The sequence below is a fragment of the Podarcis muralis genome, chromosome 17 (assembly GCF_964188315.1).
Source record: "Podarcis muralis chromosome 17, rPodMur119.hap1.1, whole genome shotgun sequence".
Lineage (NCBI taxonomy): Eukaryota > Metazoa > Chordata > Lepidosauria > Squamata > Lacertidae > Podarcis > Podarcis muralis.
This window is the reverse complement of record NC_135671.1, coordinates 16,109,646-16,124,471: the sequence shown is the minus strand read 5'-3', so window position 1 is coordinate 16,124,471 and position 14,826 is coordinate 16,109,646. Positions and strand designations below refer to the sequence as shown.

Sequence of the window (14,826 nt, the reverse complement as noted above, 5' to 3'; positions counted from 1 at the left end):
GCAAGGCAAGGCAAGGCAAGAAAATAAGACCCAAAAAAAAAACCAAGACAAAACAAAACAGTAGGAGAGCCTTGACAGCGCCAAGGAGAATGTCAGTGTCTGTTGGCACTGGGCTGATATGGGCACCATGTTCGGGACCCTAATGTTATTCTGTATGATTCATTTTATAGGGTTTCTAAAACTGCAATGTTATTTTTTTCTTACTACTTTGTTAGCCACCCTGGTGTCGTGCTGGAGATGTGCAAAACAAACCATGTAAAGAGGAAAGCAAGTAGAATTCTACTTACCGTCACTGTCGGATAGAGTAGTCACAAATGCAGTTTGGATTTCTTTGAGGTGAGACTGCAAAAGAAGAAGGGGGGAAGGCAGCTTGTTTCTCACATTCTGAGACTCATCCTACTAGAGTGTCTGAAAAAGTCTCCCATTAAAATAAAGAAGAATAAAACCTGTGCCCAATAACCCATCTGCACGTTGGGGCGGGGGGAGGACTAGATCACAGGGCAGGAAATTCCAAGGCTGCGTATGAACTCGGCACAGCCTGGTTTGCAGGAAACAAAGGTTCATTCCCTATGTTAACGTGTTGCCTTCTATGAAAGAAACATCTGAGCCTACGCAGTTGCCCTGCACCATGGTTTGGGTTACTATGACATGCAAACCAGGCAAATGAGAAAAGAGAGCACAAAAGATTGACAAAACCAAACAGAGGAAAGAAAGAAAGAAAGAAAGAAAGAAAGAAAGAAAGAAAGAAAGAAAGAAAGAAAGAAAGAAAGAAAGACAGGGGAGATTTGCTTTGTCTTCATACCTTAATTTCTTTGTGGGTGCTGAGCTTCTTCACCAGTGATAAAAGCCAGATGCAGGATGCTTGTCTTATGTGAGGGTTGGGGCTGACAATGTGCTTATTCAAAATGACATCCAAGACCCAGGGAACCACGTCGTTAACTTTCACATCTATTTTAATTAAACAAACAGAGAAGGGGAGAGAATTTATTCCAAACAAAAGAATTTGGGGGGAAACAAACTGATCCATCGGCTAGCACTTAATGTTTTAAAATTAGAAGTTCAGCATTTTGGCCCTTACTAGACTTTTGTCCAAGTTCAGGTAACCTCCTGTAGGCTTGTGCTTAGGAAAATCTGCAACATACACTATATACGGTTAGAGTGGAATCTAAATCATGACTTTGGTGGGTCTTTCTTGGCTTAAGGCCTCGCCGAGGTACATTCAGCATCAAGCGAGAATTCAAAAGGACCAATGAATAAAATGCAGAGACAAAAAGGCTCGACACAAATTAGGAAAACCAGATATGTTTAACTGCAGGTGCTTTTCTCCTATCCATTATGAACTGAAGATATTACAGTGGTACCTCGGGTTACAGATACAGTTTATGTGTTTTCGGGTTGCGCATTGCGCTGAACCCAGAAGTACTGGAACAGGTTACTTCCGGTTTTCGGCGCTCGCGCATGCACAAAAGCACTACATTGCGCTTTGCGCATACGCAGAAGCGCCGAATCGCGACCCATACATGCGCCAACGCAGTGCTGCGGGTTCCGAACATGCCTCCCGCATGGATCACGTTCGCAACCCGAGGTTGTGGATCGAGGGCCCGACCCCCGCTATGTGAAATAAATACACAGGGACACGTGGTATAAGGTTAATGGGCAAGAAAAGGCCACAACTTTATTGATTACAGCAATGAAAAGGTATTGGCTTAGGCATTGGATGACTATAGGAGGTGGGTTTATTCAACAGTAGGTGGAGCCTGTTGATGCTCATCCAACTATAGGCTCACCCCTGATGTCACCGAGGGTCGTGCCATGGCCTCCCGCCAAGCAGGCATCGGACAGAATACACGACCGCCAGATTCCTTTAACGGAATAACCCACGGTAGATAGCATAGGCGATGGCCACACCTAGCCCTTGACACATCACAACACATGAATCCAATGCCTAACCTACCCACCAATACCACAAAAGTTGTGACGATTGCTACGAGGTAGGCGAAAAAACCAAAAAGCCTAATGCCAAATGGAAAATGGAAAAATTCCTACCAGGCCCCCCCGACAACCGGGGCGACCAACCTAAGGTCCATAGCAAGGCCAAAAACCTAGACCCTGAGCTACATGGGAGTGGAGGGTGGGTGACTCACTGCGGGACGACGAGGACTGAGGGGGAGGCGAAGCTGGCCCGCAGCATTAAGCTGCTAAACACGCCCCTCAGAGGCACCTGGTTGGCTGCCTCCGGTGGGCGTGGGCGCCAGTCAGGTAAGGAGGGGGCAGGGGCTACGGCCCCTGCCAGGGGCGGAGCTCGGGCTCCCGCCCACAACCACTCCCCTCTCTTCCAGGGAGGAGAGTCTTTCCACTGTACAGTACATCCTATTACAAGGCTAAGGGGCTGGAGAAAGGCTTAATCCCAGGTGGCTATTAAGCATTTGAGTGTGAAGCCAGCATCTGAAGGGGAGGGGGAGAGAAACTGAATAGAAGAGATTAGTTTCCGCTGATACTGATCTGGCATTGAACTGATGAAAAGGGGGATAAAGGATTGCATACACAAGTAGTCATTTATCCCCAAACCTACCAGCGGGAGGAGTATATTCTTCTTCAGCTACCATCCACGCATCCCGGGCAGCTACAGAGCTAGTTCCTATCGCAGCACTGGTAATAGCTTCACCAACAGTAAACTGCAGTTCAATTTGCTTGGCCTGAGAAACACACACAACAGGAATTACATTTCAGCTTGCTCAGTTCTCCATTGGCAACATGAAAGTTCTGACTATTCTAGAGAGCAAAGGGAGGCGTGCCTTTTTTGCTGAACTACTCTGAAGGATCTGCCAACTCATTCCTGTGTTCGGAAGCTAACACTCTAACAAAACTTCTAAGTGACCAAAAACGTCACAAAACATGTCACTCAAAGGGCGAGGCAGAACCAAGTGGAGCCCGCTTATATAAGGTGCAGGGAGCGGGAACCATGTGAAATGGTTGCCGACTCCCATCAGATGTCAAGGAAACAAACAACTATCTGACTTTTAGAAGACATCTGAAGGCAACCCTGTTTAGGGAAGTTTTTAATGTTTGATGTTTTATCATGTTTTTAATATTTTGTTGTATTATTATTATTCAAAATCTACAAATACGAAAGCAAGCCTGCTACACCAACTTATCTAAAAAAAGGAATAAAATTTAAGATGCTAAAGCATACCCCTTTGAAAGTGTGGCACAAATGACTAAATGCCAATTTTAACCCTTCATATTTAATGTATAACATTAGAGCATTACCTCTACAGAATCCATCAATCCTTGTAAGAGTAGCTTCTGGTGGGGGAAGTTTCCATCCCCTACTGGAAAGTAACCCAGCGTTTGTATAGCCCGTTCCTTCATCTAAAAGAAATCAAAGGAATTTTATAAAAACACCTGTCCATGTAAATAGGTGGGAAGAGAAACCTCCTAACCTCAGAAGTACATCAAGCTAGCTGAATGATCACAAATTCTGCACAAAACATTGAGTCCTGTGCAAATACTGTAAGATGCATGAACAGCCAACAGAAATGTGTGTTTGCCATGAGCAGTACAATTTGCCTACCCAAAAGATTATTCTAAATCCATGCTCAACTGATTTGCGATTCATAAAAATAACAATATAACCCCCCCCCCCCTTTTTATTTGGACAATAAGTTTTATAAAAATCAGTCTTTTATCCATAAGAAGATGGGCTTTATTTTTCTGCCTCCCATGAGTAAACCTATAAACACACATGCATAAAGAAACAATGAACCGTTGCAAAACATTACCTTATTAGTTTCCTTGCCTGAGGGAATTCTGGCTAGCAAACTTTCAACAAGATGAAGCTTTGTAAATCCTGTCCCTTCATTCGGGATGGGCAGAGGCGCATTTCTGCCTATTTCCCCCAGTGCTGTACAAGCAGCTACTGCCAAGAGGGGTGAGGTACTATCCAGAAAAGAACCTAAAATAAAAACAAACAGGATGACTGAATTTCTCCTTTAAAAAGCCAGTAATTCAAAAATTTAAGGCAGGCATAGGCAAACTACAGCCCTCCAGATGTGTGACTACAATTCCCATCATCCCTAGCTAACAGGACCAGTGGTCAGCCAAACTATGGCTTAGTTCAGGGCAGCAGCAGAATAACTGGGGAAAGATAAAGTTCCAGCAAGCTCACACCATTGTTTGGTTTACTGCAATGTGCAAAGCAGGCAACACAAAACGTAATCTCATGTTATGAATTGATGCCAAAGCAACAAACAAAACATCGTGCCAATTCCTAAGTAGGGGGTTTAAGATTGCTAATGTGTTACGAGAGCTTTGTAGCAGAGCCCCCTGTTTGTCCGCACAGTGTGGATTAGAGAAATGGAACCAAACGAGTCAAGAATACTGGCAAAGTACAAAAGGCATAAACTGACCAATCGTTTCTGTCGTTGACTTTATCAACTGGTCTTGTTCTGGGGCAACAATGGTATTTGGATCTTCCAAGTCATGCAGTTCCACCATCCTCATTTTTCTCTTTGACAAATACCGTCCAACTGTAAATCCCAGAGCCAACAAAGATCCATGTTGCATTTCCAGATTCTGCAGATAAAAAGGAACAATCTCACTAAAACAGATGCAAATCACTAAAGGATATATACCAGGGCATCATAAGCAAATTAAAGCAGTGATGTGACTTTCTATTGGTTATCTAACTCATCTAAAAAAATATCAACAACCTCAGATATGCAGATGACACAACCTTGATGGCAGAATGTGAGGAGGAATTAAAGAACCTTTTAATGAGGGTGAAAGAGGAGAGCGCCAAATATGGTCTGAAGCTCAACATCAAAAAAACTAAGATCATGGCCACTGGTCCCATCACCTCCTGGCAAATAGAAGGGGAGGAAATGGAGGCAGTGAGAGATTTTACTTTCTTGGGCTCCATGATCACTGCAGATGGTGACAGCAGCCACGAAATTAAAAGACGCCTGCTTCTTGGGAGAAAAGCAATGACAAACCTAGACAGCATCTTAAAAAACAGAGACATCACCTTGCCAAGAAGGTCCGTATAGTTAAAGCTATGGTTTTCCCAGTGGTGATGTATGGAAGTGAGAGCTGGACCATCAAGAAGGCTGATCGCCGAAGAATTGATGCTTTTGAATTATGGTGCTGGAGGAGACTCTTGAGAGTCCCATGGACTGCAAGAAGATCAAACCTATCCATTCTTAAAGAAATCAGTCCTGAGTGCTCACTGGAAGGACAGATCATGAAGCTGAGGCTCCAATACTTTGGCCACCTCATGAGAAGAGAAGACTCCCTGGAAAAGACCCTGATGTTGGGAAAGATTGAGGGCACAAGGAGAAGGGGATGACAGAGGACGAGATGGTTGGACAGTGTTCTCGAAGCTACCAGCATGAGTTTGAACAAACTGCGGGAGGCAGTGGAAGATAGGAGTGCCAGGCGTGCTCTGGTCCATGGGGTCATGAAGAGTTGGACACGACTAAACGACTAAACAACAACAAACTCATCTAAAACGACATCCTCCATTAATTCAACAACACTTAAAACCCTTTAATCAATATTATCTGTTACAAACACAGAATTGTAAGGATATTTTAAAATATCTGGTATACAATTAAATTAAATTCTAGTTAGTGACATGATGTATTCTGTTTTTTCAAATCATAACTTGCAGAGTTTTCACCCAAAATGATGTCGTCCCCCCAATTTGTTTGCCTATTTTAATTATAGACAAATCACTGCTTTCCAAAATACTGGTTAGTTCAACTTCTTGAGATTAAAAGAAAATCATCTGGGGCCTACAGTATCTTTACTATTTGTCAAAGTCATTAATAAAAGTTAACACAGAATAGCAGACAAGGAGGACTAAGCTTACATGATTGTCTTTTGCTGTTTTTATCAGGTGCTGAACTGATGTTTTAAATTCATTTTCTGACACTGTCGACAATACTACTGAATAAAACAGAGCAGCCAGCTCCCGCATCTCTTCCTTATTGGTATTCATAAGGCTCTGAAAAGAGAATGAAAGATACATATACAATTTAACCATGTTACAGTATGTATAAAAACTTCACTAGAATTTCAGCAATGAAAACACTGATCCAATTGACCTAAAGGTTCGATTTAGGACACTTCTTAGGACAATATGTACTACATAGTGGCTAGTGACTAGTTACAGGGAACCAGGCAGAGGGACTTCTTGGTAGTGGTGCCCGCCCTGTGGAATGCCCTCCCTTCAGATGTCAAGGAAATAAACAACTATCTGACTTTTAGAAGACATCTGAAGGCAGCCTTGTTTAGGGAAGTTTTTAATATCTGATGTTTTATTATATTTTTATATTTTGTTGGAAGCCGCCCAGATTGGTGGGGTATAAATAAACTATTATTATTATTATTATTATTATTATTATTATTATTATTATTATTATTATTTCTGAATGGCATTTTCCCCAGAGTTGTAACTGCAAAAACTCCCCCTCCCAAAAAAAAGCAGAATCAAGGAACTGTGCACCAACATTACTTTTGCAGGTAAGTTGGCCAAACCTACAAAGTTGTTCCAGTACCATAAAGGTAAAGGTAAAGGTACCCCTGCCCATACGGGCCAGTCTTGCCAGACTCTAGGGTTGTGCGCTCATCTCACTCTATAGGCCGGGAGCCAGCGCTGTCCACAGACACTTCCGGGTCACATGGCCAGCATGACAAGCTGCATCTGGCGAGCCAGCGCAGCACACGGAACGCCGTTTACCTTCCCGCCAGTAAGTGGTCCCTATTTATCTACTTGTACCCGGAGGTGCTTTCGAACTGCTAGGTTGGCAGGCGCTGGGACCGAGCAGCGGGAGTGCACCCCGCCGCGGGGATTCGAACCGCCGACCTTTCGATCGGCAAGCCCTAGGCACTGAGGCTTTTACCCACAGCGCCACCCGCGTTCCAGTACCATACCTGTGTTTAATTCACGTAGACCAAATACCAATTTCAAGGAGACTAAAGACAGCCTAGACAATATAAGTAATCAATACAGACCCAATCCATAAGAAGCCTTTCTATTCCTGTTTTAATTGCTCTAGAACTGGACACTGTATCATTTTGCCTTTGAAAGTCATTTTTAAACGACTTCCTTAAAGAGAAATGTCACAATCCCCTTTTGTATTTCATCCTTACTTTGTTTGGAACATTAATATTATCATATTTTCAAGGGCAATGCCATACCAATGTCCCAATGGCATACCTTTAAAATGAATCCCTAAGTGATTTACATAGAAGCCTCGCCATAAACAGATACGGGGCTAGCACAGGTGTGACACAGGTTGCATGCTAACCATCGTCAACAAATCCAGGCCCCAAGCTTGGAAAACACGCATTCCATCTTTTGGGAGTCATGCAAAAGAGTCTGTCTAACTGGAGCAAAATGCATCATTTCCTGGAGAGAAAAAAATGCACAATTTTCATAGAATTTTAAGATACCTTTATCCAATCCATTTTGTCTACAAATCTTGCAGCTAGCTTTTCAGGATAGACGGAAACAACCTCCAACAGGCAGTACATCACTGGCAAACCTACGTAGTATTATAAAAACAAAAATAGAGAAGTGGCAAGTTGACATATTATTTAAAGTCAGTACAAATACATAGCAGCTTTTGGTATGCTCTCTCCTTTGCTGCCTACAAAGTAAACATGCCAAGAACATTGCAAACAAATATATAAAGCAACACCAAGGCTGATTTTCTTTTACAGATATACTTTGCATGTCAAAACATTTGGCAGAAATAAGAATATCGTTTAACACCGACACTCCTATCAAACAAAATTGCCATCACATTTGAAAACTTGTTAGGAACTGCCTAAAAAAATAAATAAATCTAGGATTCTTAGAATACTAAATTAAAAGTCGATTAGGCTGCAATCCTAACCTCACTGATCTGGGTTTAAGACCCAATGAAGTCAAGAGGATTGGTGGCACTGAGACGCGGGTGGCGCTATGGTCTAAACCACTGAGCCTCTTGAGCTTGCCGATCAGAAGGTTGGCAGTTCCGATTCCCCACGACGGGGTGAGCTCCCGTTGCTCAGTCCCAGCTCCTGCCAACCTAGCAGTTCGAAAGCATGCCAAAAGTGCAAGTAGATAAATAGGTACCACTCCGACGGAAAGGTAAATGGCGTTCCTGTGCGCTGCTCTGGTTTCGGTGTTCCACTGCGCCAGAAGCGGCTTAGTCATGCTGGCCACATGACCCGGAAAAACTGTCTGCGGACAAATGCCGGCTCCCTCGGCCTGTAAAGTGAGATGAGTGCCGCAAACCCAGAATTGTTTGTGACTGGACTTAACTGTCAGGGGTCCTTTACCTTTAGATATGGTTAGGACTGTGTTGCTGGTCTCCTAAAAGCCTTGAGAAGTCAAGCTGGTCAAATGTACCATATCATGACTAGCAGAAAGATGAGGTGTAGCATCTTGCATGCACAGCGCCAACAGGTGTTTCTAACATCAGGATGCTACAAGAATGCAAGAGTCATTCTGCCCAAGAGCAATGCAATACCCATGGGGTGAAATTTCACATGCACTGCTGGCAAGTCACTTCTGACGCTCCTAAATGCTTCAGGCAGCTGAAGTGAAGCAAGAAGCTGAAACCAAGCCAAATGCGACCATTCGTGACATGCACCTCACCCAAGTCCAAGCCAAAGAGAGTGAAATGCAACCCAGAGACTAGACAGGATCACCAGCCTCTGGAGTCCAGAAAGTGATGCCACAAGGTGTCAATCTGAGATACACTTTGAGATACAACAGCTTATTCCAAAACAGCGCAATAGCTGAAAACTGGAAAATGCTTATCGCCAAAGATGGTAATTTGGTAATGAATTTTAAAAATCATGAATTGTGGAGAAAAGGAAAAAACAAAACCAATTGCATTTCCTTTTCCTCTCTTAAAACAAAGACAGAAATCTGAATGCAACTCTCTCAAAACCGCATGGCAGTTTGGGAAGCCACGCCACCAAAGACTCACCCAAACAGAACCAGAAAGCAGGAAAGATGGAGGAGTGAGCGGCACAGCTGCCGAAATCCCGCGATACTGGAAGTGATGCCACTTCCGGTGTCGCTGTGATGAGAGGAAGTGATGTAAGACAGGGGTGGGGAAAGCCCAGGATTTAGGAGGAAATGGAAGACATGCCGAACGGTGGAATTACAAAAGGGTCACACTCTGCTTATGTGGGTGGAAAGGCAAGGTTAGAAAAGAGTTTTGTTTTTTTAAAAAGGCATTGTACACAAGACGACATAAAAAACAGTAATCACCCCTCTTTGTTCTTCTCTAGGAGTTAAACGTCTCCATATTCTCCCATATTCATATTTAGGGACGCGGGTGGCGCTGTGGGTAAAAGCCTCAGCGCCTAGGGCTTGCCGATCGAAAGGTCGGCGGTTCGAATCCCCGCGGCGGGGTGCGCTCCCGTTGTTCGGTCCCAGCGCCTGCCAACCTAGCAGTTCGAAAGCACCCCCGGGTGCAAGTAGATAAATAGGGACCGCTTACCAGCGGGAAGGTAAACAGTGTTTCCGTGTGCTGCGCTGGTGCTGGCTCGCCAGATGCAGCTTTGTCACGCTGCCCACGTGACCCGGAAGTGTCTTTGGACAGCGCTGGCCCCCAGCCTCTTAAGCGAGATGGGCGCGCAACCCCAGAGTCTGTCAAGACTGGCCCGTACAGGCAGGGGTACCTTTACCTTTATATTCTCCCCAGCTCTAACACCTAGTTTAAGGTGACACATCCAGAAGTCTTTTAAGACACACCATGACCTGGATAGTTTAAAGCAAGGAAGGGAAATTAAACTTACGGAATTCTACAATATGTGATGATGGCCAGAAATATAAGATGCATTTTTGTAGGCAGGGGTGAAGAAGCAGAATCATGAGCGCCAGCCGTGATACCTACATTGAACCTCCATGTACAACGGTGGTATACCTCTGAATACCAAACTGCCGAGACAGCCAACTGGGAAAGCCCACCGCTCTCATGCCCTGCTCATGAGTACCGCAGGCTGGCAATGGAAACAGAATGCCAGAGCACATGAGCACTGTCCTCCTGGTGGATCAAAACAATTCTTATGTCTTCAGGAATTTATTCGCTGCTGACCTAGTGACTGACAGCAGTCACTGCAATGACCTTTTCGGTGCTTGTTCATTAGGACTTTTTAATGAATTTGGTAACACCATGGATTTATATAGGCAGGGGGTTTCAGACTTTGTAAACAAAATGGCCTGAGGTCCAGCTCCGAGGGCCTTCTGGTGGTTCCCTCACTGCGAGAAGTGAGGTTACAGGGAGCAAGGCAGAGGGCCTTCTCAGTAGTGGTGCCCGCCCTGTGGAATACCCTCTCATCAGATGTCAAGGAAATAAAGAACTATCTGACTTCTAGAAAATATCTGAAGGCAGCCCTATTTAGGGAAGTTTTTAATGTTTGATTCTATTTTTAATATTCTATTGGGGGTCGCCCAGAGTGGCTGGGGAAACCAAGTCAGATGGGCAGGGTATTATTATTATTATTATTATTATTATTATTATTATTATTATTATTATTATTATTATTAGATAGCTGTATTGTCTATATAAATTTGGTATAATTAGTGTTCTCTTGAAGCCCCAATCTGGAACAGCATTGTAATATGTATTACCGCAGTTTAGAGAATATGTTTTATATTACTAATTTTATTCCCCCTTCCTGCATTCATACTGCAACACTGTACTACAAAATGTGGACCTAGTATTACTGGATTAAAAGGGAGGTTGGGGGTTCCTTCTTCTTATTCTATACTGACATTTTGTACTCGTCTTTGTTTAAACCTTTAATAGATTAAACCAGAAAGGAAAAGATAGCAAGGGGAGTCTTTTCTTTCAAGCTCCGCAGAGCACTGTTTCTCACCTCCAACACCAGACAACAGTTGCTGAAGAAGGCTTATATAGATCTGCACAGGGTTGCTTTCACCTCCCTTTGAGGAAGAGGATGTTATGACGTGTCCAGACAGGAGGTTTCTAATGTAACGGCCAATAGCTGGAGCATGATCCTGCATTTCGGCTAAGCTCTGAGAGGTGGGCACCACACCAGAACTGTGAGCGAGACACATTCGGAGGTACAGGACGATCTAAGCAGCGGAAGAAAACAAGGGAAAGGGTTAGGGAAACAGGCCACTAGGCATAGGAAACAAACAATCACTATCGGTCAGAAGGCCTCATTCCCTGAACCATGATTCCCAATTTAGTAATACTAACTAGCATTCCTATAGAGCTTCAGAAAGTTCAAAGCACCCCAAATATATTGCCTCAGCTTTGTAAGGTAGGTCAGTATAGTTATCTCAGAGTTGCACGTGGAGTCTGAGGCTGCCAGTGTGGCTTGCGTCAGTTCAAATCTCATTTGAGATTCAAATGGTGACTTACCAATTGTAATTAAGTCTCTTGGTTACTACACTATTCTAGCACTCAAATTCGAGCATTTCTTTCTTTCTTTTTTAAAGAAACAAATAAACGAAGTCAATATGTGCATTTCTGCAAGAACTGCAACTGTGAAAAACAACATTTTGTATAGTGCCTTGGCACGAACTCCTGCAAAATTGGTTAAGCAGCCTGCAGCTCAAATGTTAGTAGAAGTATGATTCCAGAAGAGTGTTGTCCTCTTTGTTTCTATGGGAATGTGTTAAAATTAGCTGAACTATTCAGCTGAATCAATAGGACTTTAATTTGCTTAGCTTAGGCTGCATCATGCCCAGGGCAATGTTCATGTCAGAACTCTACACAACCACAAAGCTTGTCTTCTGAAGGATAAAGTTGGTGCCTCCCTCACCTGTTGGGCAACAGAGCTTCACAAAAGGAACACCATCTCCCACCTAACAATCCAATGTGAGAAGCCAGAGGACATCAACGCAAATCTTAAATTTCAGGCAGGTTCATGTGGGAGAAGGGTATATGGTTAGAGCTATCAGAATGGACACAAAATTTTGTGAAAGTGATACACATACCTCTCCAAAAGCAGCTGGGTTGAAAGGCATGACTGTAGTCCCTGTCATATATTTAGCAGGTGTTTTCATTCTGTGAGAAGCCTAAAGCAGGGGGGAACAAAATATCTAACAGATGTCCAGGCAGCTTGTGCTCAACAACCACAACCTAATTCCTGCGCAATTAAAATGTATCGCCCAACAACATTTGAGACTCGCAGGGATGCAAACCAGAAGCATATACTTGACTAGTTTGTAATGAAGTGGATTCTAGCCTAATCACATATAGAGAAGACACCCAAAGCAGGACTTCCCCAGGAGACCTTAAGAAGAGAAGAGTTTGGATTTGATATCCCGCTTTATCACTACCCTAAGGAGTCTCAAAGCGCCTAACAATCTCCTTTCCCTTCCTCCACCACAACAAACACTCTGTGAGGTGAGTGGGGCTGAGAGACTTCAGAGAAATGTGACTAGCTCAAGGTCACCCAGCAGCTGCATGTGGAGGAGCGGAGACGTGAACCCGGTTTACCAGATTACGAGTCCACCGCTCTTAACCACTACACCACACTGGCTCTTAAGAAATGAGGCGTGGCCCATATGGGGAAAAGGGCCGTGGATGCATGTATCTAAGGTAGGAAATTGTTCTTTTTAGAAAAGTATAGTGTCAGAACAGAGCTGGTATCCAAAAGGTAGCAGAGAAACACAATTATCTCGAAGCACCTTGTCCAGAAAGCACTAAGAAAGAGAAACAGCTGTCTTTCATTGGTATTTCTCAAGGTTCTGCCTAATATTTACTGGGCTAGTGTTTATTTATCACCCTTTCTTCTGAAAGGCTTGCCAGGTGTTCACCCATCGAGGCAGCTTATGGCTCCATGCTTCTTAAGCTTAAGCATCAGTCTTCACACCAGTCTCTGTTTTTTGTGTGTGGGCTGTGTATGTTGCATTATTATGACAAGATTCTGTACAGACATAACTAGTCAACAGGAGTTAAGTTGAAATTCTGTACCTTCTCTTGAATATACTGGACCATTTCTGGGAAGGAAGGCATCTGTTTACCACCGCTCTCCTTTTCATTCTTGCCAGGAATCGTTCTCAGCGCGCGTTGTGCCTCTCCATGTACCTCTTCCCGTCTTTCAAAAAATAAGGGGGAAAGCCAGTTTGTGCACACATACACACACATAGAGAGCGTGATGCAGAGCCTTTTCAGTGATGGCCACAAATCTGAGAAATTTCCCCACCAAAGAAAGCATGGACTGCCCTGTCAGTTCTCAACCTGTGGGTCCCCAGATGTTGTTGAACTATAACTCCCATCACCCCTAGCTAGCAAGCTCAGGGATGATGGGAGTTGTAGTCCAACATCTGGGGACCCACAGGTTGAGAACCGCTGGGACCAATCAGTTTAAAATGCCCTAAATGGGAGATGAATTTATCAAGACGACTATTTCCTTTTAGACTAGCTTTTATTGCCAATGTTTTTTATACACTGTACAGTATTTGAAAAGGTTTGTTTACAAAGGTCTGTTTAATGGTCTTTTATATTTATAATCTGTTTCATTCTGCATTCTGTTATTGAAATTAGAGCATGCCTTAATACAACAGGGCAAATGCAAGACCAATTCTCTAAAACTGTACCAACTGCAAGTCTTTGGGTTAACCCCCTCATACCATCAAGCCACGATGTGCAGCTACAATAAAGCTGTCGCTGGCTGCCATCCTCCCTTCTTGCCTTTGCCTGCAGGATGAAATGACAGACATTTTTACAGACTGACCAGCCTCTTATGCCTATGTCAGGGAACTGCCATCAGCTCAGTGGTGAGAGGTGGAAAGGCAGCTGGATTACAGAGAGCCCCCAAAGTTCGTGGGAAGCAACACTTCCTCAGCGGAGGAGGGAGGCCCCGCCTCTAGTGGGGAAGAGCTGCAGGGCTCAGAAGATGCAAGAAAGAGCCAGGACACCGTGTCTGAGCAAAGCGGGGAGGAGGGAGGTCCCCCTTTACCCAAGCCTTCCCTGAGCAGTAGGTTTTCGTGCAGAGAGGGGAGGCGTCGGGTGGGGGTCAAGAAACTACTCTGCTGGGGAAAGTTTAAGGACCACCCACTCCCAGATTCTGCTAGTGACTGAGGAAGACATGGAGTTTAGGCGTTCTGCACTGCAAATGCTTTGCACCAATAATAAAGCCTTTGGAAAGACCAGTGAGGGATCTGTGCGCTCTCAAGCAACCACCCGATAGGCATAACAGCCTACATCCCAACTAACAAACATTTTTACAGACTGACAGGCCTCTTATGCCTACATCCCAATTCTGAACCGTGTCCTAGCAAAAGACAGAGAAGGTGGAAAACAATAGAGAAGAAGAAGAAAATGCAGTCTGGAGAAGAGGCCAGTAGAATCCCCTTTAAGCAGAGATGCTCTTGGTAAAAGTTCTAGGACCAAATGGTAGGCTGATAATGGCACCGTATCTTTAAAGGAGGAGTGTATCAGTCCTAAGAAACCACTGCACAGTACAGCAGCCACTACCAGAGTGTCAGCCAGGGAAACTTTGAAGAGATCCGGAAACATGTAGAATTTTTGTGCCACTACAGTAGCCTTTTTACCCTGAAGGGGGGCTCCCCATTCTATTTTAACTAAATCTTTGAAAGAAACAGACTTTCTTTAAAAAAAGAAAGAAAGAAAGAAAGAAAGAAAGAAAGAAAGAAAGTACAATAAGAGATTAGTAGTTGAGGGTAAGTAGGAATGAGATTGCTGTGTAGAAAAATGCTGAAATGCAGGAACTATAAAACTGTCAGAAGAAGAGATAAAGCAATTTCTCTGTTCCAAGGTGAGACAGGGAAGGAAGTTGGCACATCAGCTGGCCAATCTATACAAACCTTTGTCATGT

The 14,826-nt window shown here is 43.9% G+C and overlaps 1 protein-coding gene across 3 annotated transcripts in view; it reads right to left on the bottom strand.

Moving 5' to 3' along the window:
- Window positions 1-14,826, bottom strand: part of ECPAS (Ecm29 proteasome adaptor and scaffold) — a 63,000-nt gene that overhangs the window by 27,061 nt on the left and 21,113 nt on the right. For 2 of the 3 annotated variants that reach the window (XM_028711377.2, XM_028711376.2), the window contains exons 16-27: window positions 12,960-13,083; window positions 11,978-12,058; window positions 10,888-11,107; window positions 8,988-9,080; window positions 7,459-7,550; window positions 5,873-6,007; window positions 4,410-4,575; window positions 3,783-3,955; window positions 3,271-3,372; window positions 2,573-2,696; window positions 803-948; window positions 288-342 (exon numbers count right to left, since the gene is read on the bottom strand). In XM_028711377.2, the coding sequence (XP_028567210.2) occupies window positions 288-342; window positions 803-948; window positions 2,573-2,696; window positions 3,271-3,372; window positions 3,783-3,955; window positions 4,410-4,575; window positions 5,873-6,007; window positions 7,459-7,550; window positions 8,988-9,080; window positions 10,888-11,107; window positions 11,978-12,058; window positions 12,960-13,083 (1,511 nt within the window). The remainder of the gene's footprint in view (window positions 1-287; window positions 343-802; window positions 949-2,572; window positions 2,697-3,270; window positions 3,373-3,782; window positions 3,956-4,409; window positions 4,576-5,872; window positions 6,008-7,458; window positions 7,551-8,987; window positions 9,081-10,887; window positions 11,108-11,977; window positions 12,059-12,959; window positions 13,084-14,826) is intronic. The other variant, XM_028711378.2, reaches the window with a different exon arrangement.